Source organism: Podarcis melisellensis (assembly GCF_964234715.1).
Source record: "Podarcis melisellensis genome assembly, chromosome: 2".
Taxonomy (NCBI): domain Eukaryota; kingdom Metazoa; phylum Chordata; class Lepidosauria; order Squamata; family Lacertidae; genus Podarcis; species Podarcis melisellensis.
In genome coordinates, this window is record NC_138529.1 from 73,853,333 (window position 1) to 73,881,107 (window position 27,775).

Genomic DNA, 27,775 nt, shown 5'->3' on the forward strand with positions numbered 1-27,775 from the left:
GACGTAGTGTCTGAACTGTCTCCGAGAGTAACACTATTTCTGAATAAATGCAGAGTGTCAAATTACAAGTCTAGAGAAAAATATTTTCTTTTAATAAGTTGCTGTTAAGTCCTTTGAAAAGGAACACTATACAGTGAGTTGGGGTGGCTATCTGGTAGCTTACAGATCCTATCTGGCCATTGAACAACTTCATCTAGTCCTCTGCAGTGCTACTAAATTGCAATAGTGTTGAAAAACAACAACAAACTTAGATTTGAAGGGTTGAAATGGTTGTAAAAAGATGCAAGAGATCTAATCTCCATATTAACACCATGGCTGTTGGGATTTGTATAAATATGCTGACAGACACCCAGACTTCTGGGATACCCATTGGAACAGCAGAGCCCCAGAGACGACTACTCCCAAGAAAGATGAACAGATGCATAAGTACTATGCAAAAATATGAATTATTCAGCATTGCTAGTAATAATAATTAAAGTACTCCCTTGGTGGTCATATCTGGAGTCATCCAGTCAGCCAACAAATGTATTATTATTTTACAAAAGTCAACCAGACTCACCATCTCCCTGACAAATTGTTCATAAAGCTCCTGAAGAAACAGTATGTTTAAACTGGCAAGCACTGCCTTTTCACACTTAGAAGAAATCACTGGCATTTACACTTAATTCCTTAGATATTGGATTTCTCAGAGTCAACGCCCCATTTTATTAAATGGTCAAGAACGAAGCTTACGGTACCTTGCCGTAAAAGTCACTCATCTGGTATAATGGAATATGCTGGGTCCCGCCATACATCTCAATAACCTCTTCATCAGGCACTGGTTTCAGCCCTCTATAAGCAAGTTCAAAGAGTGAATGTCAACCTCAAGTGAGATAAATGCCAGAAAGGAGAAAAAGGACAGACTGGAATGAAAGTCTATTTCTATCACAGCATGGGCCTTTCAGCTGCCCCAGAATCAAAGAAAGCAAAGATTAAACCTTTCACAGGTCATTTGTAAATTGGTAGCCAGCTGTGTTCACTTCACTGAGAATCATTTCTGATTGGTTATTCTGTGCAACGTTTTTAAAAAAGTTATATGATGGGTATGTACTTTGGAAGTGCAAATCAACCAACATAGCTCCTCTTGGTTTTATCACCATGTTAATAAAGGTTCACTGTATTCTTTTATGGGGAGTATTAAATTTCAGGTGCTTCAGCATTGACTCAAGATCCTTCAATGATTCAACTCACTGCATAAAACAGTAGTGTCTGAATATTATCAAGCATCTTTTGAAGTAGCTGCTGAATCATGCAGGACAGCTTCATGTAATGTATAGACAACAAACTAAAGAATATTTCTCTGAAGGAAATAAAATATAATATGATACTGTGTAAAAAATAACAAATGAGACTTAGTTTTTTGAGAACAATCGGAAGTTTATTTTATCCTTCTTACTGTCATTTTTTATTTCCTTTTTATTTATTTTTTGCTGTATTTTTCTTTTTCTTGTGTAGTGTTAAACTAGAATATGCATAAACTGTAATATGGCAAATTGTTGTGTAAATATGTGTTGAATGTTTAATAAAGATTTATAATTTTTTTAAAACAAAAAACAAAAAAGTAGCTTCTGAATCATGCAAGACAGCTTCATGTTTCATTGTTTTTCAGCTGGAATGCTTTTATTACAATTGTATCAAAAGTGACATTGAAAAGGACAAGGTATATGAAGCTAATAAAAGGAACCAGAGAATCTACACACACCAAAGTTATTAACAAAACAAAAGTTGACTAAACAAAGAACTGAGTCCAAACCCATGTGAGTCTATAGGATGCAAAAGGAATTTAAACTCTCCTCGGCTAAGCCAGTGTTCTTGGTATTGTATCTTAAGAAGTTATTCAGTTGGATTGGACAGTTATGTGGTTGAGACAGCTGGGCAAAGTAATGGGATACCACGACAGTTGCAAGAGAAAGGAGAATAAGTGTCAGTGGAGCCCGGGCACAATGACAATAATTGCTTCTCCAGGGGAGAATTTCCACTAGACTCTGGTTCCAAGATGGCACAGCTGGTACCTGCTGCCTGCCCCCTATCTCTGCATTACTCGCAAAATTAAAACCTATTCAATCTAACTGGCAGATATGCATGCACAACAGGACATCATTTTTGTGCATTTTGCAAAGCAATAACTACAATCAGTTACTTTTGATAAATAAATAAATGATTAAACTTTCACTTCGAACATCATGTTCTGAACTTTTGACTCAGCTCTTAATTGACTGCTACTGGGTTTTGTTTTTTTATGCTCAGAAAGGATCTTTCCACACAACTTCACTAATGAATGTCCAGTTAAGCATATTTATCAGGGCAGGATGCCAGCTTCCTTTTTTAAACCGTTGATGCAACTTGTGCACGTTTCAATTTCTTAGTGAGGGACAGTGAGATAAAGAGAACATCCGACTTCAGTAAGTCTTGCCAGCGTGTTCCGCCTGCACTGGCTTAAGTCACAGACCTGGAATTCAATTGTGTAAACAAGAGTTTAATCTCTGCCAATAAAATATAATTAGGTTTTCACTCCTACTACATGTGGCCATTAAAATGCTGCATCAAAGCAACAAGCTTTAATAAGAGCAAGCAAAAGGCAACAGATCCAGAAAGAGAATGTACATGTACAGAGTTTGCATTTTAATTTGCCTTATATTCACATATACTGTATTTTAAAAGAGATGATATTCAACTCACTGATATGCAGTACCCAACTGAACATAGTGGAAAGCATCAATCTTCATCAGAAGGCTCTGAAATATAAGCAGACCTTTACTGAGAAGATCCTCTGTATATTTTACTCATTCTGCAGAACCTAACATTAAAAGAAGTAAGTCCTACCTAAACTGATCCTTCTATTGTAACGCGTTCTTAAATTCCACTCACAGATTGCTAGTTATGCATTAAGGTGCACTGGAGAGGGAGTGCTACTAAACCCCTCTGTCCCTGCAGAACAAAACCACCACCACACCAAGCACATATAGCAAGATATATAGCAAGAGCCTTCTACTGGTTACCATTGGGCATGGAGGGAAGGGGAAAGAGGGTGAATTTTGGAGGTATTGTAGAAGTTATTCAGAAGAATCCTATGGTTGTTTGGTGACAACCCTGGTCCAGATGGTATAATGTAACATTTGCAAAAGAGACAGCGCAAGTAAACACACTTTCAACAGAGTGTCTTGAATGGCAACCTAGCTGTGCTCCACCTCCAAAGTCACAACAGCCAACAGGATTCCAACTAACTCAAGGACCAATCTGAGCCCCAGCCAGGGAACAAAGAGACAGCTCACATAAGACACGCAGCATGAAGCCACACTGGACTCATGGCTAGAGAGCAAAGAGCACACATATGGGAATTTGGTTATGGAGAACTTGGCATACCCAGCAGCTTAAGGGCAGAGAGGAGACAGGTAGGTGAGGCTCACTCATCTTCTCATACCCCTTAAGGAGGAACTTTGCCTCAGAATTACACACAGCCACCGGGAACTTTAATTCCACTTCTGCAATTATGAGTGAAAGGGCAAGGCACTCCACACATGTAAGCAAGGGAAGGGGAAACCGAGGAGGAAACCATGTCTCAAAGCATTACTCTAAAGGCACCATCCATTCCTCCCCAGTGAACACAACATGAAAATAAATGGCATGCAGAACATTCAAAATGTGCTTCAGGTTCCCCTATAAGTTTGAACAGTGTACTTGCTAAATAAACTTTTCGTACTCAGCAGGTTGGCACATAACTGCATGTTAGCCAAGAGGGCTCCTGTTGGCAACAACTCCCTCAGTACTCAAACATATACTATGCAATTATCAGCAAAGGACACTGGGAGCACAGGGATCTCTGTTGGTGAACTCTAGGCACTTTATTCTGTCTTTTCTCACTGAGGACCAGACACACATGACTTATTCTTCATTGCTAGATGGAGGGGTAGGAGGAGGAGAGAATGTGATATAAGCAGAAAAGTGTTCTATTGCAACTCCTTACAATACTGAACTTCATGTTTTTTAAAAAGAAGTATGTTCAGTGTTAAATCTCTCACCTTGGTAGTTTGGAAACTATAAAATACTTTCCAAATCTGTTTTTAAAAGTCATCTTCTCTAGCCCCAAGACTCCTCAGCTGAGGGTGATTGATAGTTCTGTGCAAATATCATATGGGTTCATATATTATTGTGTTCTATGTATTTGACAAGCTAGCTGTTTGGCCCCAGTCCAATGCTTGTTAAGTTGAAACCAATGCCTTGTATGCAGAAGCCAAAAGGATGAGGGAAGGAAATTACACCCGAATAATCCTGGCCCCATAGGAACACCATATTGTTATATTAACCAGGCTTTTATGATATGTTTATTTTTTAATCTTGCTGTCCCAATTAAGAACACAGTTGAGCATGACACACACATATCACTTTTTTAGGGTGCATATGAGGAACTTCCATGGGAAACTAGAACAGCACTGTAGAATTGTAGGAGCAATTGTAAATTTGCATGCTGTATAATGGGGCTGTCCTGTCTATCTTGTTTTCATCTATACAGACACTCATGCTTCACATTCCACTGGATTAAAGACTAAAACTCCCAACCTCATAAAATTGCCCAAGTTTCTCTTCTGTTATGTTTGTGTGGAAAGACATCCTCTCCCTTTTAAAAAAACTCCCTTTTAAAAAAACACACACACACACACACACACACACACACATTTATATATGCCAAGTGCAAGAAGCAAAAATGTGCGCAAGTTAAATGCGCGCAAGTTGAAAATTAAGACTCTCCTCCCTGGAAGAGAGGGGAGTGGTTGTGGGCGGGAGCCCGAGCTCCGCCCCTAGCAGGGGGTGTTAGCCCCCTGCCTCCTCCTCTCACCTGGCTGGCACCCACGCCCCTCGGCAGGCACCCAACCAGCTGCCTCCGAGGGGGCATTTACAGCAGCCTTTTGCTGCGGCGCCAGCTCCTCCTCGGCCTCATTCTTCTCTCCGTCGTCTCGTCACGAGTCCTCGAACCACAACCTGTAGCTACAAGACAAAGTTTGAGGAGCATGGACAGCTCAGTTGGTTAGAGTGAGGTGCTAACACACCAAGGTTGCAGGATTGATCCCCTTATGGGACTGCTGCATATCCCTGCATGTCAGGGGGTTTGGACTAGATGATCCTCAGGGTCCCTCCCATCTTTACAATTACCGTATAAGATTTCTAGCATCACTACAACATAATAGTGTCTTACATACTATTAGCAGTGTTGCACAGCAAACAAAACAAATCCCTTAATCTTCCTCATGTATTTTGCTGACAAAGATGTGAAAGAGCCTGTACCAACACCCAGCTTCACCTCCTTGACAATGAAGTGCACTCTGGCAATGCTCCCAAGTCAATGTGTGATTGGTCAAGTCACCCAAAGGGCTGCCTGCCCAAACACTCAAAGTCATTGATAATTACACTTCTTATTCTAATGGTAGCCATGATTATTCAGCAGTCATTAGCTCACCATGCACACAGATATTTCCAGTGGGCATACAACTCACAAGCTCCCTTGTTCGTCTCTATGAATATAGCAAACTAACACATGAACAAAGACTGAAGTGGTATATCTTACCTTGTGGACATCATAGTGAAGCCCTCTTATGGCAAATCCAGGAATGTATTCATATTTTCTGAGTCCTTCTGGGTACTACAAAATATTCCACTAGAAAGCATTAGTATGTTTTGTCTCACAGGGGTATGTACTACATTATATTCAGGTGGTTTTTTTTGTTTATCCAAAGGCCAGTAGAAACCCAGAAGACCCAGAATGTTGGACTACAACATGGGAGACTAAGGTTCAAATTCAAGCTCAGTTACAAAACGCAAAGGATGATCTTGAAACAGTTATTGCCACTCATTCTGCATCACTCACAGCATTGTTGTGATGATAACATGAAAATTGGGGAAACTATGTACATCATTTTTAGCACCTTGCAGAAAGGTAGGATGCAAATAACACAATATAAAATTAAAATAAAACAGGAGACAATGGCTCTGTTTGAATAAAATACTAACTCATGGTTAAATTAGCATTACAAAAATTATTCTCAATGAGCCTGGGCTTGTGCACTCTGCCCTCTAGTGTGACTGTGTGGACGACTTTGGAAGTTTCTGCTTTAGATTACCCACAGTTTAATGTGCCAACCAAACACTATACTGTGGTTTAACCTAACTACAGTTAGCTGAAATAAGAGAGATTATTATTTATTATACCATCCTTCACCCGAGGATCAGAGGGAGGTTAACTATATGAAAACACAAAAATACATAACAAAAACAAACCCCTTACAGTTTAAAAGTCCACAGATTGTTCGATTAGCCAAAGACTAATTAACATAATGCAGGTGCCAGGCATGCCTCCCTGGGGAGAGCCTCCACAAACTATGGTTTGGAGTTGGCTTTAACTAACCGTAGTAAGATTAACTACAGTGTGTCTGGATTCAGATGCCATGGCAAGTGGCAATTAATTTAAAATGGAAGTGAAAGCTTTTAAACACCTAGTTGTGACTGTAGGGTCGGGGAGCTTAGCCTTATGTGAATAAACCTTGAGTATGTATAGACCTTTGACACCTGAGATCTATATTATCAGGATCAACTCTGCTTTTTTTGACTGCATGTTCTATAATTGTTAAGCTTTAAAAACTGTTTTTAATGTAATACTTTTTAATTATTGTAACAGGATTTGGGCCAAAGTGTGGGCAATAAATTAAAATCATAAACCATTTTTGGGAATGGCTACAAGGGAAGAGTGGAAGCATTTATTTACCTGTTCAGCTAACTACATTTGCTCTTCTGAATTAATCTGGATAAACTGTGGTTAGGGTTAACAAACAATCTTCAAACCATGGTTAATGATCCTTAATCATAGTCAACACTAGCTACAGTTTGTCCAGGTGTGGTCAAAACAAATACCAGTTAGTTTAAAAAAACAGCAAATGTTTCCAGTCTCCTTGTGGCTGTGTCAGAGGACATGGGGGGAGTTCAGGGACTCAAGACTTGTGAATATAATACTAAACAATTGTTTATTATTATTTGTGAAATAGGCTATTATCGTACAAAAGGTGTGGAAGGATCTGTTCTTGCTATTTATTTTATAAGCCCCAAGCAATCAGTAGAGAATTATGTACACACTGGTCTAAGGATCATTTCCGTACTGTCCCGTCATGCCCTGCTACAAATCAAGCGGATAAAATCAGCATTTGGTAACTAGGCAATAAACAGCAAGATTAAGGTACATTACCTTAAACTGTTCAATTAAGATGTCTCTGGCAGTGTTGAATATCATAGAATGTAACAAATTTGAATATTGCGCTAATGTGTAATCATAATCAAAGCCATAGATCTCCACATCTCCCAGACTGATCTCATTATTTGCATAAATAGCCGCTGGATTAAGAAGACTGCAGACCCCTGGTGGGAGGAGATCTGGAATAAAATAAAGAAGGGGAAAAGCAAGAAAAAATAGCCTTTAAACTTTTGATCTGAATACCATGTGGAGTGAGGATGCTGCCCTGAACTATGAAGTACCTGCCACTACAGTTTTCAGAGATGCTCCTGTATGTTTATATTCAGAATTGTGTTCTTCTCTTTTCTGAGATAGTGCTAGCACCTATTTGGCATCACAGTAGAGCTTAACCTGGGAAATTAAGAATTACTGATGTTGTCGTTTAGTCATGTCCGACTCTTCGTGACCCCATGGACCAGAGCACACCAGGCACTCCTGTCTTCCACTGCCTCCTGTTCATTGTTCCCAGGGACAATAGGAGGCTCCACAGACAAATGTTTGAACCAGCCCCAAGTTAGAAAAACTCACAACACTTGGGAGTTGGAAATGTAATGCATAGTTGAAAGATGTTTAACACATTTGGTAGAGATGCCTTTTGATAGAAACAAATGGTTGATGACAGGAATTCATCTTAGATGAGAGGAATTAACATTGATTTTGAACTCTTAAAGACTATGTGCATATGAAGATGAAGCAGTACAAGCCTAGAAATTCATGTCATTGTTTATGGTATGAAATGGCTTTGCTGGTTTTTGTTAAAGAACAGTGAGTTTGCTTGCTGAATTATCTTGAGAAATTGCTTATTTCACCGCATATTTGAATACATATTACAATGCTCTAAAATAGGATGAATAGAATTCACGTAACAACTGTAGTAGGCTTCATAAAACTTTTTTTTAAACAAAACAAAACTGTAGTAGACTGCTTGATGAATTTCCAACTTGTTTTTCGCTGGTGGAAGAAATAACATTCACATTTTTTATGTTTAATGTTTCCATGGTGAAATGTGGAATATCTCTCTGAATTTGAGGGGAAAATCTGTATTTCCAAGAGAGAGATGTGTGTAGTAGTTATGGAAGATGTGTGTAGTACTTATGGAATCACCCAAAGGATCACTAATTTCAGTGTGAAAAATTAAATATTGTTTGGAATAACAAATCTTTAGAAACAGTAAAAAATCTCTTCTCTCAATTATGTATTAGTCTGAAAATTTTGACCATCACCAGCCCAAAGCCACTTAATATGTGCGTTCTTACTGAGCCGTAGCTAGGTGATCTTGTGCCCCTGGCAGAACCATTCAGATTGCACCCCCTAGCCATGGACAAATTAGCTCTTCTTTCCACCTCTCCTCCACACACCCCTTTCCACCCATTCAATTCATCCTCTATTTAAAACCATTTCTTATGAGGCAATAATTTATATTTATAGACATATTTTTAGCCGCTTTTGGGGGGGGCATCACCTGTGCCCCTGCGGGGGCCCACCTCGCCACCCTCTAGCTACAGCCCTGCTTTCCTATTCTATATACCTCTCTCATGAAATGATAACAATGCTCTATTGATTTGGATAGAATTATGCAAGATTTTGAATACTAATGAACCACTTCAATTACTACTGAAGCTAAAAGTATGACAATGTCCAAATAAATATAGGTTGCATGATACAAATAAGCTATTTCCTCAAAACACCATGCTAAATGCAGCATTTAGCTTCCCAAAGAAGGGAAAACAAAATGCTGTGAAAGCAGCTAAGCTTAAGCCAGTGTTTCCCAACCTTTTTTGGGCAAAGGCACACTTGTTTCATGAAAAAAATCTCGAGGCACACCACCATGCCAGATGGGGAAAGGTCACTTTTTACTTATGTAAAAAAAAAAAAATAAAAAAAATAGTAACAGCATAGAAGGTAATGGTTATCTCTTTGATGTCTGATGGGAGGGCATTCCACAGGGCGGGCGCCACTACTGAGAAGGCCCTCTGCCTGGTTCCCTGTAACCTCACTTTTCACAGTGAGGGAATTGCCAGAAGGCCCTTGGCACTGGATCTCAGTGTCTGGGCTGAACGATGGTGGCGGAGACGCTACTTCAGGTATACTGGACCGAAACCGCTTAGGGCTTTAAAGGTCAGCACCAACACTTTGAATTGTGCTTGGAAAGGTACTGGGAGCCAATGTAGGTCTTTCAAGACTGTCGTTACGTGGTCTCGGCGGCAGGTAGCAGCGCTCACAGCTTACGGACTGCACCGTGTAACAGGTGTCTGGCTCAGCAGCCTAAGGCGGACAAGCCACTGAAACAGGCATTCAGAATCCATTCATTTCATAAAACCTGCAGGGCTCAATCTCTGTGTTTGTGTATGTGTGTGTTTCTGTTTTGCCCAAGGGTCTGGGGGTGGGAGAGAGCTCTTTAGCATGATGCTTTTAAAACAATTAAATTATCAACAAACAAACCTGATGATACGAATAGCAACGTCAGGTGCTACCGGGGGGGGGGAAGGGGGCCTACTCGGAAGTAAATACTGCGTCCAGGCGCAATTAGCGCTGATTTAAGGTGCACCAAGACTGCCTAAAAACCTCACCAAAGATATGCAACAAAGCGCTTCGTTGCAGAGGGGAGAGTTTGTGCACCGTGGAGGCTGGAGGGCTTCTATTCTACATGCGGGGGTTGGGGGGGGCGAGGAAAATGTGCTCCGTGGGGGGGCGGGGAAGGCAAGAAAAGGAGCTGAGCTCTAACTATAGGCTCCCACGCTTGAGCACGCCCGACTCGGTGGGGCGGACCACCCTCTCTCCTGGAGGAGGAGGAGGAAGAGGAGGAGGAGATTCCCATCCACGGCGTGGCCTCCCGCGCTCCTGAACGGGAAATCTCTGCAGCCCAAGACTCTCCGCGAGGCAGCTCAGCCCTTCCTGCCTTGAGCCGCCGCCAGCCGCGCCCCCCTCCCCAGTTATCTGCTGCCTGCCAAGCCCCGCCCCTCTTCATTGTCCTCCCCTTCTGTTTATTCCCCTTCCTCCATCCCTCGCTTTTTTCCCTCTCTTTCCTTTTTTTTAAAAAATATTTTCTCTTCCCCTTCTTTTTTCCCACCCTTTCTTTTTTCTCTTTCTCCCCCCCCCCTCCCCGCCCTCCTGGGTTAAAAGATTTGAGCAATGGGTCTGGAGGTGGAGCTCGTCAGAGGATTAGCCCGACTCGCCCGCCTCCCTCCCACGGCACACTAGGCAACGTCCGGCGGCACACTAGTGTGCCGCGGAACACCGGTTGGGAAACACTGGCTTAAGCAACACTGAGGACTGAAGGAAGCAAACACTTCATCACACAAGATTTAACACAACACATCAGCTTCACATTCCTAGTGCCCTAAAAAAATATTTGCTCTCCAGCAATTTATTCTAAGTGGCCCTGCTTGATTCCTCAGTACTGCTATCTAATGAGAAAACACACCCCAAGTGGGAACAAGTTAGCTTCGGAAGATGTTGCTACCATTAATATGCAAATGGAAACACCACAAAACAACTAACTTCCCAAACTCATCACTACAGATTTGCAGCTGATCCTTAAGTCACACAGCATCCAAGTTAAAAAGGATTAAGACCAATCTTGTTTTGTTAACTGATGTTTTAGCATATTGTCTTATGTTTTTAATATAAGAAGCCAGGTCCATTGTGGGGAAAACAAAGGCTCCAGCAAATCAGACTTATCATAAGCCATGGAAGGCTCAGCAGGAGCACTGGGAACTTTTCATTTTCTTCTCCCCTTAGTCACATTTATGCCTTTCACTACTCTCCTTCCCATAGCTCATGCTTGGTTCCACATCCATTTCCTCCCTTTCTTTCTCTTTTCCTCCCTCCAGTTTGAACCTTACAGGCTCCTTCCTACCTACCTCCCTCTCTAACCAACTCCCACAGGCGCCTCTGAACCATGCATGTGGAGAACTGCTGTTAGCGTCCATTCAACTAAAATGCTGTTGGGGGGCAGGGCAAGCTGAAGTGCTGAGGGCCACTGGTGACCTCTGGCCACTACTTTAAAATGCTGCCTAGTCTGCTTAGAACAAGAAAGGTAAATGCTTTGAATTGCACTCAGAAACCACCCAGGAACCAGGGGAGCTGTTTCAAAATAGATGCTATCTGCTCCCTGAAACTGATACTTGTCAATAATCTGGCTGTCACATTCTGAATTCCCTCAGCTGAAGTTTGCAAAAGCACTTCAGGAGCAGCCTGAAGCAGAAACCCAATCTAGAAGTTACAAGCATGCATAACAATGGTCAGGGAACTATTCCTCATGAGTTCCCAAAGTTTGGAAATCAGCTAAAGCTGGTTAAAAAAAAAGTCTTCAGACCACTGCTCCCACTCCACCATACCAGCACCTTCAGGCAGACTTCAGGCTTAGGGAACTAGCTTGTTTTTACTAGCTCTACTAACTGGAGCCAGGTGTAAAGAATTCTCAGTTCAGCAGTTTGCTTTGGATACCAGAACTGAATGGAACTTCTACAGTTCTACAGTTTGGGAATGGTCTACCCACATCCCCAAACTATTCATTTGAGGAGTATAATTTAGGGTCATTCTTACTTATAATGTAGGGTCATTCTTAGTTAAACAACTATGAGCGAGAAATCCTTGATAACCTACTTCAGATCACCCAGAGAACTGTCCAACTCTGTCTTAAGGAGGTATGTAACCCCATTTACAAAGTCTCTCCCAAAGGGATCAGAACATCTAACCCGAGTTTCAGCTTGTTTTGCGCTTATCCAGCTCACCACCAAACTGAATGAAACTATTATCTTGAACCTGTTCATTCCAGGTTCTGGTCTGGTTTCAGGACAGAATTGGCTTTGGTCACCCTGACAGGCAGGGCCAACCCACTACATAATTTTGACACCTTTGGTGACTCACAAAAAGGTGCCCTCTCCCCACCAGGGAAAAAGGGGTGAAGATTTCCACCAGGAAGAAGGGAGGAAATAAATATATACATTGGGATTTGCTGCTCCTGTGGATCCTGCCACCTGAGCCAGTTGGCTCACCTTGCTTTATGGGTGGGCCGGCCCTCCTGATAGGCGACCTTTATTGGGAGAGGGAAAGGGGGAATTGCAGCTCTGTTACTTTTGCTTGATCCCTCAACAACTTTCAGCTGATGATCATGGAGTGGTAGTTGAAGGCACTGTACTGTATTCATTCTCTTCCAACCTGTGGGGCAGGTTCCTGAGAACAGTACTAGGTTATTGCCAGGTGACAGAGATACAATTATGCTGCAGGGTGCAACAAGTATCAAATATACAAATAAACTCCAGTGCTTACTTGGATTTTTAAGATTAGAACGTTTGTAAATATTTTAATTCATCACAACTCAATAACATAGACTTCCATTGTTTAAATTTTATGGGGGGAAATGGAGGTAATGAAAAAATCTTAACATCCGCTTTTAGCAATCTGAAGAGCTGCATGCCCATTATTTAATAGATGGTGATAGTCTTATTAATTACAAATTTGAAACTGCCCAACACGACTGATATTGTATCAGCTCATTATGTTGTTATTTATTTTTATGAACATGTATTTTTAGACTGCAGATTTTCTATGGAAAAATATAGCACTGTAAAAATTTCCACCCCATATCACTGGGTTTTAGAGTAAATGAATCCGGTTTTTTTTACATCTGTTATCTTGACATTATTGTCCCAGCTAGTTTCTTCCACTAGCATTTAACATACTTGGCAATGGTAAACTACTGATTATGACTTTGCCAAGGGGACATTTACTCACTGAGGGCATACCAGAAATCCAGAAATACAAAATGGATTCAGATTTAGACGTTAAAAATACATCATATAGGATATGAAAGGCCCTAAAGTGGGCAGATGAGAACTTAATAATAATCTAATCTATTTATCTATTACAAGAATACAGTAGACTAGATGCTGATATCTAAGTGATTGAAGGAACTCAGCTGTATACTAACATGTGTGCCATATGATCCAACTTGATTTATGCCCTTCTCATCTGAGCAGACATCTATTCTCAAAAGAGTATTTGAAGCCATTCTAACTTTGGAAGGCTGCGGATCTAGAAAGTCCTGCTTGCTCTCTACAGTGACAAATGAGTATCTGATGAAACATGTTGGACAAACCAACAAAAGCAATCAGATGGGATTCTGGCCACACAGCTCCGTGGCGAAATTAGAACACAGCTACGGTACTGCGCTCCTTTTCATATAAAACCAGGCTGCGAACAGCTTAATCCGATGGCTCCCAAAGGGGCTAACGATTTGCCGTGGGGCAGCTGGGGGAGGCAGCATTGCAATTCATCACCATCAGGTTCCACTTCCACAAATGCATCAGGCACACAGTCAAATTTCCCACCCCGCGTGGGAAGGCTAATAATAATAATAATAATAATAATAATAATAATAATAATAATATTTTTGGTTACCGTAAACCAGCTTTTTCATCTCGTGGTACCTGGCCCAGAGATAGGACTTGGTGTCGACCCCTTCGACGGGGCTGCCCAAAGGGGCAGTGGCTGCATGGCTGGAGTCCCCGGCTCTCTTGACTTTGCCGTTCAAGGAGGGCGGAGGCGGCGGTGGCGGCGAGTGTCCCGCCGACTGGTGCTGGTGGGCCCTCGGCTGGCTGCAGCCAGCGCGCCCGTCTCCACTGCCTTTGGAGGCGCAGCTGTGAGTGGAAGCGGCAGCGGCCACCAGCTGCAGACCGACTCCGCCGCTCTTCCACACGCTGCCGCCTGCAGCCTTGAGTCCCGCGGCAGCCATGGAGCCTCTCCGGGGCGGCAGGACGCCTCTTCCGTGGGGGGTTAAAAGGGCATAACCTCGGAGAAGCACGAAAGGGCCACCTCAGCCCCTCGCAGTCCCCTGCTCTCTGCTCCGGCCAGTGGCCGCGCGACGCGACTTCTCCAGCCGCCGCCGCCGCCGCGCAAGAGCCAGCCAGCCAATGGAAGCGCAGCCAAGCTGGCCAATCCCTGGCGCCCCGTCAGGAGAGACCCCTTGCGAGGAGGAGCAGGCGGCGGGGTCTCCGGACCCCGGCGCTGCGTGGAGACTTGGGATTTGTAGGCTGAGCTAATCTTTTCCTCACGGCCTCTCTCCGAGTATCCGAGGAGCCAAGGACTACCACACCCGTGAGCCTTTTCGCCCGCCCAGCTAGAAGGCATTTAAATCATTCAGTGCGGAGATGTTTTCCAAAAGACTGCGCGCTTGACGATTGTGTTGCGCTGTGGTTCTTGCCGTGGGGAAGAGGGAGGTTTGGGCTACGATTTCTATTTGTCGTCTGCTTTTCCTCGCTTAGTTGTTTCTGCCTGTCTATTCGTTAGAGGAAATAAATGGATGGGGGGAGAAGAGAAGGGAATTGCTCCTCCACGCTAAGCCTATTTATTCAGAAATAAGTTCCATTGCTTTCAGCGGGGCTTACTCCTATTAATTCTTACCAAGGAATAAGCTCCACAGGGCTTCTGTGAGCCCAGTGAGATTTGGCTTGAGGGGTCAGTATACTGATGACACTCGGTTCTCTTTGTCTCTGTCTAGTGTAAGGGTGGCCCTGCAGGTATGAGACCGGTGTACCGTGTTTTCATTCTGTAATGGGCTGGACAAGGCCAAGAAACTGAACTGGTATTCTGACGTGCTCTGCGTAAGTGGTGCCTGTGTCCCGGAATGAGATGCGCAGTCTGTTCTTTGGAAAGATTGCACTCCCTTTGAAAAAGCAGGCGGGTAGTGGTGGAGCGTGGAGGCAGGTATTCTTGGATCCAGCATTGTCACCTCAGGCACAGGTGCTCCCAGTGGCATGGAAGGCCTTTTCCCAGCTTTGGTTTGCAAACTACAACTGTATCTGAACGGATTACTGAAATGTGCTGTTCGTGGGGCAGCCTTTGAAGACAAGCTGAAAGCTTTAATGAGTGCTGATGGAACTGCAAGAATTTTAACCGGTAGAGCTGGATGAAATCGTTTAAACAGATTCTGAAAAAGTTACGTTGGCTGCCTATTTACCTTCGAGGTGCTGGGTGCTCATCGTTAAAGCCCCTAAACACCTTGGGATGCTGTTTTACAATACCACCCCATACGTGTTTGTGTATGTATCCAATAAAATGGAATCTGGTCCAGGAAAGCTTGTGCTGTGAGCCGCCCTGTGATCTTCAGCGGTTAATAAATTATTATTAATAAACATGCCATAATAAATGTTGGCCTTTAAGATGCCACATGGCAGTTCTTTTCCCCGCCACGCAGACTAATAGTTCCACTGTCAGGAAATGACGCATTGGAATTATTTTGAAGGGAAGTAACAACCAGTCGAATATGCATCCAAGTTGCACAACGCAGCGCTAATATAGCCAACATCTACAACACGGCTTTTTTTCTGGATCCTGTATCTTCAGCACGAGTCTTGTCCCCGCCCCTACGAGCATTCCCTGCAACACTAGACCTTCCTGTTTTGTAGTTTAGAGAAAAGCAACAAGGGGACATCTGGAAGCTTAAGGCGGAGACCTGAAATACTGTGCCCCTTACTCGGGAGTACTCCCACTGAACCCAGCGTGCCTTTAATATCGCTGGGAGCTGGCTGCCACCTTGCTCCCTTGGGCCCGCCATTAGCGCTCGAGTTCCTCAGCGAGAGCAAAAAACCCATCTCCTCCCGCCTATTCCTCATCTGTTCCGCAAGCAACGCCCTCTACCGCAGCGAGCCAATGGGATCCGGCTATTTCCCTTAACGCGTCAGGAGGAGGCGGAGCGAATTTTCCTCTTCCGTCGTCTCTTGCCCACAAGGGGTAAGTCTCCTCTTTAGGCTCCAAGGTGAGGGGCTGTGCGCGCGCGGCAGAGAGCCTTCAGGGCGGCTCAGTGATTGGGTGAATTCGAAAACGCAGAGTGGGGGTATTTGCCGTTATGACCGTTGAACCTGCGAGGGGTGGGGTGGGGGTGGAGGAGCTGCTGCAATAAGCGCTCCAAACTCGGGCCCACAAGAGGCTGGAAGGTGTCAATGGAGTGGCGAATAAAAGACGCGGGTGGTGGTGGAATATAGGGCTAAGAGGTGAATAAAATGATGCACCTTGCGGAGAAAGTCACCCGCCCGTTCTCATAGGGTGGAAACTAAGGGTCACCTAAGGAAGCTTAATAGTTAAGCTGTGGAGTTTTGTACTGCAAGATGAAACAGTGGGCGGCTTGAAAAGGGTCTTGGACAGGTTCCGCCCAAGACATTTTGCCGCCTGAGGCAAACCACTAATTGGCGGCCCCCTTCCTCCCCTCCAGGGAAGAAGGAGTGGGTGAAGAGCTACATTAGGAAAGGTGCCGGCATAAAGATAACAAGGGAGTCTGCTGCCCCTATGGATCTTTCCACCTGAGGCAGTTGCCTCGCCTTGTCTCAGGCATGGGCTGGTCCTGGTTTAGACAAAATTCATGGAGGGTAAGGCTGCTAGTCACAGTGGTTATTGGAAATTGATAGCCTCTGAATACTAGTTACTGGGAATTACAAAAGGAGGAAATGCTGCTGTACTTATGCCCAGCTTCCATCCTGTCCTGGATAAAGGACTAGATGGGCTAACAGGCTAACTGAAAACAAGACTAAAACGAGTCATGACTAAGGTATGAATTTAGCCCTTTTTTCCTCCAGGAACAGGGCCACCTGATAAACAAGCATCTAGTTGTATGTTTGTTGAGAATAGGTAGCTATATGTCTTAAATGCAAAGAGAAAGCAGCTGTAAATAGTAGGCAGAAGTAGTGATCAAGTTTTGTGAAGGGTCTACTGGGCCTATTGACTGATACACACTATAAAATTCTGCAAGTACCTCAAATATACGATCTGTATTGTAAAACAGGGATGGGTAGCCTGTTCCAACGGCCAATAGGGGCAGTGATTTACAAGGGGCAGGTAAAAGAAAAGAGGTAACGTTCCAAATATACTTAGGGACACCTGGAGAAAATGGCAAGTGTAAAATATAGGACTGAAAGTTTTAATCAGATTTAAGTAATAGCCCTCCTGATCCTATGCATGTTTACTCTGAAATAAGTCCCATTGAAAGTAAAACTTGCAGTGGCTTTCCAAATTTTTTCCACTGAGCTCCCTATGAGTAAGAATGAATACTGTACTTATTCTTAAGTACGTTAAATATGTATACTACTATAATCAGCTAACTTTACATAAGATCAGGAAACTTGCAAAACTTCTTACACGTAAAGGTGGAGGTACCCCTGCCCGTACGGGCCAGTCGTGTCCGACTCGGGTTGTGTGCTCATCTCGCTTAAGAGGCCGGGAGCCAGCGCTGTATGAAGACACTTTCGGGTCATGTGGCCAGCGTGACAAAGCTGCTTCTGGTGAGCCAGCGCAGCGCACAGAAATGCCGTTACCTTCCCGCTATAAAGCGGTACCTATTTATCTACTTGCACTTGGGGGTGCTTTCGAACTGCTAAGTGGGCAGGAGCTGGGACCGAACGACGGGAGCTCACCCCACCGCGGGGATTCGAACCGCCGACCATGCGACCATACCCACAGCGCCACCTGCGTCCCTCTTACATGTTAGCAAAGCGATAAACAAGAAAACTGGCATTTATTTACCAGTCAGAGTATTGGATGATTTTTTTCATTATTCAGTAAAACAAATGGAGCTAAATATTCACACAGAATCTCTGTTAACTTTAATGTACTTTTGCAAGTTTCATGTCGAAGCTTGGCTTTTGTTTTTACTTCTCAGTATTTCTCTTTTCCTTGTGTGTGTGAGATGTTGAAGATTCTGTTTATACACTGAATGCTGCAGAAATTATCTGATATTGCAGTGGAGTCTTTAATTCTCACTTGTTGACGTGAACCTGACTAGGTTGCATCCCAGACATAGAAGCACAAGTAGAAAGTTGCAAGGTCAGTGTGCTAAATTTATTCTGTTAATTATTGTTAGGGGTCCTTGCATTTCAAACTGTAAAGTATACCTGACAGTTAGTGCTAAATAAATGTTTAATAGAAGCATAATTACGTTCTACTGTCGGAAAAGTGGTTTCCAGGGTTTTTTGGTGAGTAATTCAGGAGAACCCTCATATTAGTGCATGGGGGAGGAGAGGTGGGATCATTTCATCTGGAAGCTGAAAAGCTTGTGTGGATTAAAATACTGCCATAGTGCTATATATGAGTCATTCTATAAATGAATGTGAAAATTATAGAATACATTTAAATTCAAGAATACATTCATATGCACGCTGTCCTAGGAATAATTGCCAATTAAGTAGAATTTACTAATGAGAAAGCATGCATAGATCAGTCTGCATAGCTCTTTATCATTTGAGTTTTGAATGTTTATTGCACAGGCAGGTTGTGTACTGTACAAGAAAGATATGAAACCCAGTTGGTTTCATTAGCTACTCTCCATATAGGTTTATTAATCAGTCTTATCAATTTTTTACATTTTCTAGGATCAACTGCTCCCTTGCAAGGATTATAAGTTCCTATGTAAAATGCTTGTCAAACATAAAATAAGACTACTCTTGAACATGGTGCCTGGAAAGCAACGCTTTGGAGTATATAGATTTCTCCCTTTCTTTTTTATCCTTGGAGGTGCTATGGAATGGTTTATGATCAGAGTCCGAATTGGGAAAGAGACTTTTTGTAAGTATTTTCATAAAGTTATCTAATATTTTTCTCTTAGCAGATATATCTACAGTCATTGTTAAAAGCCTAGACTTAACAGATATTTCCTAGTTTGTGTAACCCATTACTACCTCTAAAATAAGTTCATAATTGCTTGAATAATCATACCTGAAGATTTGCTTTGCTTTATGTTCAGTTTTTATTAAATGGAGAAATAGCCCAATATGATCTCAAACAGGTAACCACAATATGGGTAACTTAAGACTTTATGGCTAATGGTATCAAAGGTCTCAGAACTCTTTAATGGGATGCAGTTGCCCTTGCTGCTCTTCTAAGAGACAAGTGACATATTTCATGAAGTACAATTTCAGTGCTATGCCCAATTCAATACCTAGACTGGTCATTTAAGAAGTTGATGGTTTAGTCAGCTACTGTATATGCTCAGTGATCTTCCCCCTCCCTTGAAAAAGTTAGAGATGAACTGATAGCTACCTGGAAAATCCACATTTAAATAGTTTTTGAGGAGGGATGAGCGTCTAGAAATTTAAGCCAGTGGTAGTATATTGTTCTCTGTGAATGAATGATCCTTAGCCACAGCCACCAAGGAAGTTGTTTTTCTCAAAATGGTTTTACCAGCTTTGTTGAGTGTTGGTACTACACCCAGGTGGTTCTTTCTCATGCATCATTCTCCCTATCAAACGGTGAGACAAACTGAAGCTAATTCAAATAGCCTTAAGCAACACGGCCCTGGTCAAATAATCTAATAATTTTCTTGTGCATGTAGGTGAAGTTAGGTTGGGGGGAAGAGCTCCCCAGATGGTTGACAGTGGGAATCACTGCTCATATCAAAGATAATTTTGGCATGCTAAGGCAGCTATCTTCAACCTTTTCAGATCCAGGACCCATTTTTAACCCAAACATGTATTTGTGGTAAAAGATTAAGAAATGGGTCTCCATACTTCCATGGTGATAGTGCTCCTGTTGTGACCCACCTTGGATCAGGCTTGGACCACTTGAAGAACTGTGCTCTGAGGCATCCATAATCAGTTTTATTTTTCTGCCTCAGTTGTCACTTCACTCCCTGCCTCATATTGTTTGTTCAGGGCAGTCTTTCTTTCATTTTTTTCTCTGTTCTTGGTGTGTGGCTATTTGTGGGACCCTTGTTGTCCCTTCTGTGCTGCTGGCAATTGTTTTTTTCTGACTTTTTCCATGCTTTGCCACCCTGAAGTTCTCAGTCTCCTTCCTTCTCTCCCACCCCCAAACCACCTGCCCTTCCCTCCCCTCAGCCATCTTTGCCTGCCTTTCTCTCAATCTACCTTCCTCTATAGTCTGATGAAAAAGTTAAAAATCAATTAAGAGAGGACCCTCTTGTTTATTCCACACCCATTTCCCTGCCCTGAATACGATTTGGTCTACAGTCTCTTTAAGCAGTCCATTGATACTTAACCTGGGATACATCCTTTTTTGTGCATGTAAGACAACATCAGGGCTTCACTCTTGTTGGCTATGGGGCCCGCCTCTCTCAAACTACTTGTTATTTAATTTTTGTTCCGTATCTTCACACTTCTCAGTTCTTTTGGCAGGGAGTGTTATGTCTTATACTTTTCTGTCACTGTTCTGCCTTTGGCTTATTCCACTTTGCTAGGCTTGTAATAATTAAACTGGCAATGGATGCCATAGAGTGCCAGAAGACTTTGATTTGAACATCAATTTCTTCTGTCAACCATTGGCTGTCATCTTACATGCATGAAAAGCAACCCTTCACGGGTAAGTACCAGCAGTATCATCTCATGAAATAGGTAGCAGACTTAAGTCAGCAGTAGCCTGGCTAGTTTCTCCCATGAGGCTATTTTGGTTAAACCATATTCACCTGTTTTATGATGCCTGGTTATATAATTTCTGGTATTCTGAATTGGAACTTGGCTGGATCTGTTATCTTTGATCTAACCTTGGAGATGAGGGATCTCTTCTCTCTAGTCTTTGAAGGTTAGTGCTAAGATCAGATAAGCCTCTGCCTGCTCTTTGACAGTAAACTGCCAGAGCAGGCAGCCGTTCTGATCACAGTGCTGTGAAATTACAGCACAAGATCAGAGATAAATAAGACTACTGTCTTTTACCATCAAAGAACAAGCAGAGGCTTGTCTCTTCTCTTGGTTCTCTTGTCCTACTGCACTAGGAGATGTGCCTCTACTTGCTGCTTGGTAGTGAAAGGCAGTGGGAGAGGCTTATCTCCAATCTTAGTGCTGTGGGACAAAAAGTATTAAGATCAGAGATAAGCCTAACACTTCTGCCACAGCTTAAACTTTGGTTCACCATATAGATATCAGGTGATTGATAAGTGGATGGTCCCACTCGCCTATTAAATAGGGTCTACTGGTGGGTCAGTTCTAGATCCAGTGCTTTGGTGAGATCACATTCCCCATCTTTGTTCTAACGAGCTTTGCTTCTATAAATCACTCATTGCCATGGTATATTCTTCAAAATACAATATTTGGTGCTGTGATCTGGTTTGGCATGAATCAGCCCATTCAGTTGATTGTTTACATTGCGGGGGGCGGGGGGGGGATAGCTGTCTAATGAAGTGACGTAATAAATGTAAGATGCATTTAAAGGATGTTTCCACCACAGTATTTTGAGAAATAAATATTTTACAGATGACGTTTACCGTAGAAAAAGGTCTGAGAGACAGCATGAGCAAAATTTGGAAGGAAGATGACTTTGACGCTGAATAATTTAGATGAAGTGAAATCTGAACTTCTAAATCCTACTTGCCTTTCACATCTAAATTAAGAAAATTACAAGTGTTCAGACTGAACGATGACTGTTTTGAGTCCCATGAAGTTTTTGCTACGCAGGTTGCTGGAAGATGATGCTGTAGTTGTCTTATTGTAGTCACAGCTATCCAGGAACTGAACAGTAAGGACCGGTTACAATACTTATATTTATTTCAGAAGCTGTAATTAATTGTACATCTAAAACATTTCATCATTGGTTTATTGATCAATCACCTGTTTTTATAAACTCTTCCACAAATACAACTTTTAGTACTGCTTCTCTTTTCATTTTAGGGAACCTGTTTGGCATGACACTGGGCTGGTTCAGATGTAGCAAGCAATCATGAGCCTTGTCCATGCGCGGGCGCAGAGAATTCTGGAAGCTTTGCTCTGGAAAGCTTTAGTACATTTCCCCCTTTTCAGCTTGTTCCAGTCGCTCTAAACAGCTGCTGAATCAAGGGAAGCAGTGAGTGGTTGATCTATTATTAGCCTTTGCAGGGTTGGCTAATGTTTCTTGAGCCAACGACCACATTGATCCAGGGTCAGTCTTCAGAGGGCTGCATGTCATGGCCAAGTATAGAAGTGGCTTTATTATTTAAATAATAAAATGTGTGTGTGTGTGTGTGTGTGTGTCAGTGTCATGCACCCCCCCCCCATCCCGTTTCCTGGAACTGGACTCAGCCTGCACATTAGCCACACCTGCTTTAAGGGTTTGAAATTGTATTGTATAGTCTTTGGTATTTAGGACAAATTACTTTTGGGGGTAATTTAACCTAAGTTAACCACAATATGCCCCAAGAAATAGACCTCAAGCCTGTATAAACTTACGTGTTACTCACATCAAAGTCCTAATGCATGAATACACAGGTGCATATAATTCAGCTTCAGAGGAGTTACACTCCTCAAAATGGGGAGAACACTGAAAAACGTTCCTGTTGCTTATATAGCTCTATGATACCAGGTGTGCTCTATCCTATAATTTGTAAAAATAATGTTTTGAGATGTAGAGTGCACTTTGCTGGTATTGATTATGGTACAAGTAGATCTGATGAAATTAAGGACATTTAACATTCCTTCTATAGGTCACATACTATATAAGCCATACATGTACGCAGGAATTAAGCGTTAAGTGAATTCAACAGTGATTTTCCAGACAGGCAAAATGTGTGACCACCATCATACACCTGAGATCCAGTGGATCTGTGTATTGATTTGATACAGTTCTATATTAGGACAGTTCAGATTGTTTCATATTATCCTAGGATTGCTTTTTGGGGAAACTGTGACATGTATAGCTTGCTTATCTCTGTGGTTTCTTTATAGGACACGTCTAGATTTCCAGGAAAACTAAGAATAAGACATCAAACCTGGCTAATCCAAACTGCAAGCTATTTTTATTCAAATTAAAAAGCCTCAGACAAACTGATAGTACATGCACATTGACTAGTTATCACTTTACTCAATGGAGTATACAACCAGGAGTAAAAAATGAGGCATGGATTAACCAGGTCCAAAAAGCATATATGCTGAAAAGTATATTATAAAACATCAACTTGAATTATTACATAAACACATTTGCTCTAAGGGAAGAGTGGGGAATATGGAATAGGAGATGAACTGCTGATCACTTCCAAACTGGTTTACTGAAACATGTTTTTCCACTCAAGCCAACCATTTCCCATACTCTTATCTGAATATTCAATGTCCTTTTATTCTAATACAGTGCATGGCTGTAGAAAAAAACAAATAATGGGTTCAAATGGTAAAAAAAAGACATAGTTTGCTCTCCTTCTCAACAATTTATAGTTAGAAAAGTTTAGTCAGCTGGTTGTGCAATACTGGATTGTAGCCATCAAACTTTAATCCTACATGTTACTGAAATGCCCCCAGTAAAGAGAGACATGATTTTGGAATAAATTAAATTTAAAATAATTAGGGCCAGCCTAATGGTCTAGGAGGAGTGCTCTGCACTGCCATAGAAAAGGCAAAGGCCTCATTTACAGTTCTAATTGTTTACTCCTGGGTTATTAGAAATAGTGAAGCTGCCCTCTTAAATGTCTGGGAAAGACAATGCTGCATATTATTCAACACTGATCCTCCTGCATTATACAGCATTCAAAGGGTGTCTCATCCTGTTTATTTTTTAAATAAATAAAAATAAATAAATTCCAGGTTCTTTGGTGTAGTTTTTGCAATAACTAAAACAAAAAGTGATTGTATTAGTAAAAGTCTATGGTGTTTCCAAGTACTAAAGATCTAGGACTTGTTGCCTCCTTTTGACATTGAAACTGAAATGTGAGAGGTAATTTCAAACACACTGGCCACGATCCAGAAGAGCACCCATGCACTCGCCTCAGTAGCTCCCAGTGCTGAGCTGATTTGGCATTGGCAGCTTCTGCTAAGTCACCTAAGGAAAACTCCTGGGTGCATGCAGAGATTTGTGAGGTTTTTAAAAATTGCAAAGGCCATATACTAAGATGTGTGCCACATATGATAGAATGATAAGGATACAAAAATCTCTGTAATATTAATATTGTATTTTGCATTAGTATCTCATCTGAAGAACCAAAACTTTAATAGTATATTTTTCACAGGCTACTTGCTGTCATCTTCATAATGCATTGTATCACTGAAACAGATCCAGAAACATCAACTAAATATACATTTTTCTGGATGTGTGTCAAAAAAGGTAATGGAATGTAATTTTCATTGAGTGAACTAAAGTTGGTCCAATAAGACAGTTACTTATCCTGGTGAACCACTCATTCTCTGAAGCCAACATGGCAACAATTCTTTGTTAAAATCAACCTCGTAATTAAACATGACTTCTAACGTGCCTCCTAACTGATACTTGTGCAAGCTTTGTCAGGTGGTTGCCTCCTGAATTATTTCTTTGAATCCATTCTTGATAAGCATTCCATTACTTGTCAACATTCAAAGCTGTTTTTTCTAAACTTATGAATCTAACTTTAAAGGTGAAGAGGGAGATCTAATTGTGGCAGCCCATCTTTGTAACAGGGCTCCATCCTTCCCCTCCAGTCCCCCAACCCTATGGAGCATATTTTGGGGATGCACATGAAGGAGGTTGTCCTCTTTGTACAAGTGGATGCTCCCTTGTTCTATGATGGATGTCACCCAAACAAGGAAGGCTGCTGAACTAGAAAATCCTAGTATCGGGGCTATACTATTACACATGATGTTTATCAGAGTTTATGTGCCAACGTCTCTGAAAAATGACTAGTAGCGGGGACAGGGTTCTACCCTTGATTTGAGGGGCCCATGCCTACAATTTGCACTGGATAAAAAGCTCTTGAATTCACTACCCCTGCCCCCGCACCCTGTTTTATGGAAGAAAAACTGTGCAGTGAAAAGCAGGCTATGCAATTAATGCCATTGGTAGTCTGGCCCTCAAAACAGACAACAAAACAGAACTACACAACTAACAACTCCCAACTGGTTTCACCTAGGACTTTTTACATGCCTTAAGGAGCTCTCTGCTTTGTAACTGCTGTTACTAGTAAAGACAAATGCTGTATTGTCCTATAACTGGGGGAACAAAAATTAGATTAACTTTCTAAATAAATTTATGCAGGTTCAGGACACAAGTTCCTACATATGATGATCTGCTGTGTTGGGCTTATAAGCAGTGCTGTACAGCTAGGACTATGCGTATAAAAAGTTATCAACAGTAGGACTGCAGTGCTTTCATCAGAGCAACCTTTAAATAAAAAGTGTCAAAATACCAAGTCCTGAATAGAGCACTTATTTTAAGCTGTTAAAATACATATGCTCATTTTGCATGCTCTGTTACTTACCTTCCAATATCAGTTATAAACTGCATTAAATTTGCAGTGGGAACCTTAAACTACAAGAAACAAAACATCCAATTCTGATTTCGAAGTGAAGGTCTTGGAAACTAAAGCTTTGCACCTTTAAAAATATACATGTATAAATGTTCTGATCTGAGAATTCAAAGATATTATGCATCCTTCATATTAGGACAGCAAAGTAGAAATCCCTCCCCCTTTATACTTAAGCTTACTCAAGTATTTCCCCAAGGAGGTGGTGCTGGTGGTGATGAGCACAGGTCTCATCCTGGAGAAATAAATTAGGTAGCACACACTCATCAGGCCAATGTCAACTGGCATCACATGCAAGCCTTCATTTCTGCAGATCTCTTAAAGCAGACTCATCAATACAAGCCCCACTTTGAACTTATATGTGCCAACAAAAGGTGGTCTAATCAAAAGATACAGTCTTGCTTATTTCCTTTTATCAAGTTCTGGGAACAAATAAAAAAGGCCTTACATTTACCAAGTTGATTCCATCTTCTCCCTACCCTAGTAGCTTTATTTAAAGGAAGGCTTTAAGTTCTTGTGATGTATCTGCCAAAAGTCACTACCACACAAGCACATGGATGCTCATGCTGCTAAGATGCAAACTGGGATTAACTTCACATTTCTCTTCGCTACACACTCTTGCTGCTTTAAAAAAAAAAAAAAGAAGGCATGAGAACCTCTGTGTAAGGCCAAATGATGTAACCTTATTTTGCATTTATAACAAAAGTGTGAGATCATCTTCCAAGTTAAAGAACCATATGCACAAGTCTGTATATTTTTTAAAAAAGTCAACATAATATAACAAAAAGTGAAATATGCTTATTAAAAGTGTCCTTATATAAAAAACAATCTTGCAATGTACAGTAAGATGCAATAAAACCAGTTTGCCCTCCCCCAGCAATAACTAAAACAGCTATTGTTCCACAAAAATTTTATATGTTGGTATCGAAAGAGGATTAAACATTTTCTATGTTGTATGCTTGACGGATATTAAGAGTATCTCTCAGCATCAAGTCTCGAAGGCGCCATAAGGCATCTGCCATTGTGGTGTGAGCGCCTTTGCTTTTCAACCAGTGTGTAGGAAGACGGCTCTCTTGTTCTTTTGAGAGATGGACATCACGTCTTCGTGCTGAAGTAGGAAAAGGGCATTCGGTTACATTTAAGTAAAATCCACACCATGGACTTCAGCGGGAGAATGCACTCTCAATTATGAACATGAAATCACAGAAATCAAAAGGATTTGACAGAGCTAGCTGATAGAAACTTTTTAAAACTTTCTGCTGAAAAAAACATGCACACTTCTGATCAGTTTTTAAAATAATCACTTAAAAGCCCAACTACATGAAATTTCAGATAAATCCTTAAACTGAAATAAAAACTAATACAGTGGACCCTCTAGTTATGTACCGCTCTGGATATGTATCTTTCGGGTTACGAACATGGCAGACCCGGAAGTGTATACTTCTGGGTTTCGCCACACAGGCGTGCACAGAAGCGCTCAATCACACTGCATGCATGTGCAGAAGCAGCGCCTACAGACTTTTCAGGTTGTGGACGGACCCCTGGAACGAATTTAATTCGTATCTGGAGGGTCCACTGTATTCAAATATTCATACAAAGGGTTAAAAGCATTGGGTGGAATTCAGCATTGCATTGAATTCAACACTGCCCCCTCCTGCAATATTCTGGGATTCTCCTGCCCCACTGCAAGTTAATTTTGGGGAGCGTGTGGTAAGAAGAGAGTGGGGAGAAGCTCCATTTTATAAGCAGAAGCCCTTGTGCAGGGTAGTAGTGAACTTCCTTAGTGATTTCAACAGATTGCTAAAAGGCATTGTGAATAACTTATCTGCATTAGTGACTACCAACAGGGGTGAAGGAGCTGTCTTCCCCCTCCCTGTGGACTTACTATACAGCATTTGCTGAAACAGGCTTTCAATGGACGCTCCACAATTATAGAACTCCCTTCTCATGGAGGAGTGCAGATTCCTGAATGCATAAAACATTCTCATTTCAGCTGTTTTAAAAGCCGGAGAAAGGAGAGGTGGCGATATCAGCCAACATGACCAATGGTTGGGAATGATGGATGAAGGGCTTTATACACAGATATGCTACTTCCACTTTAAGGGATGGGGAGGCACAAGCACAGGTCGGAGCTGCACAGCACACCAGCAAAGACAATCCAGCGCCCCCACTTGTGTAATCCAATCTTATATCCACTTTGTCCCTCCTCCCAGTAAATGACAGCTACAGCTCCACCACACTGGGCAAGCCACTCATACAGTATAGTACTGTACAGTAATGGTAGAATTAAA

General features: G+C 41.9%; 3 protein-coding genes across 21 annotated transcripts in view; 1 reads left to right on the forward strand and 2 right to left on the reverse strand.

The window, feature by feature from the left end:
- Positions 1-14,297, reverse strand: part of NT5DC2 (5'-nucleotidase domain containing 2) — a 31,551-nt gene extending 17,254 nt beyond the window's left edge. Inside the window, exons 1-5 of the mRNA XM_081900295.1 lie at positions 13,718-14,297; positions 7,268-7,452; positions 5,600-5,674; positions 2,719-2,774; positions 738-831 (exon numbers count right to left, since the gene is read on the reverse strand). Of these exons, the coding sequence (XP_081756421.1) occupies positions 738-831; positions 2,719-2,774; positions 5,600-5,674; positions 7,268-7,452; positions 13,718-14,051 (744 nt within the window). The 5' untranslated portion in view covers positions 14,052-14,297. The remainder of the gene's footprint in view (positions 1-737; positions 832-2,718; positions 2,775-5,599; positions 5,675-7,267; positions 7,453-13,717) is intronic.
- Positions 14,298-14,389: 92 nt separating this feature from the next.
- Positions 14,390-21,888, forward strand: UQCC5 (ubiquinol-cytochrome c reductase complex assembly factor 5). 3 transcript variants are annotated; one of them, XM_081900419.1, is made up of 4 exons: positions 14,390-14,413; positions 17,994-18,130; positions 18,676-18,868; positions 21,505-21,888. In XM_081900419.1, exons 3-4 carry the CDS (start codon positions 18,718-18,720, stop codon positions 21,564-21,566), a joined length of 213 nt encoding a protein of 70 aa, XP_081756545.1. In that variant the 5' UTR covers positions 14,390-14,413; positions 17,994-18,130; positions 18,676-18,717; the 3' UTR covers positions 21,567-21,888. The 3 variants fall into 3 exon arrangements, with proteins under 3 accessions (XP_081756545.1, XP_081756544.1, XP_081756546.1); XM_081900418.1 differs by lacking the exon at positions 14,390-14,413 and adding an exon at positions 16,048-16,073; XM_081900420.1 differs by lacking the exons at positions 14,390-14,413; positions 17,994-18,130 and adding an exon at positions 16,059-16,073.
- PBRM1 (polybromo 1) overlaps positions 21,505-27,775 on the reverse strand; it is a 56,480-nt gene continuing 50,209 nt past the window's right edge. For all 17 annotated transcript variants that reach the window (XM_081900207.1, XM_081900216.1, XM_081900212.1 and 14 more), the window contains one exon: positions 21,505-26,592. In XM_081900207.1, coding sequence (XP_081756333.1) covers positions 26,420-26,592 — 173 coding nt within the window. In that variant the 3' untranslated portion in view covers positions 21,505-26,419. The remainder of the gene's footprint in view (positions 26,593-27,775) is intronic.

Coding starts and splice junctions, on each gene's coding strand:
- UQCC5 (XM_081900419.1), top strand. CDS start 18,718: ATGCTTGTCAAACATAAAATAAGACTACTCTTGAACATGGTGCCTGGA. Junction 18,869..21,504: donor AATTGGGAAAGAGACTTTTT/GTAAGTATTTTC, acceptor AATATTTTACAG/ATGACGTTTACCGTAGAAAA.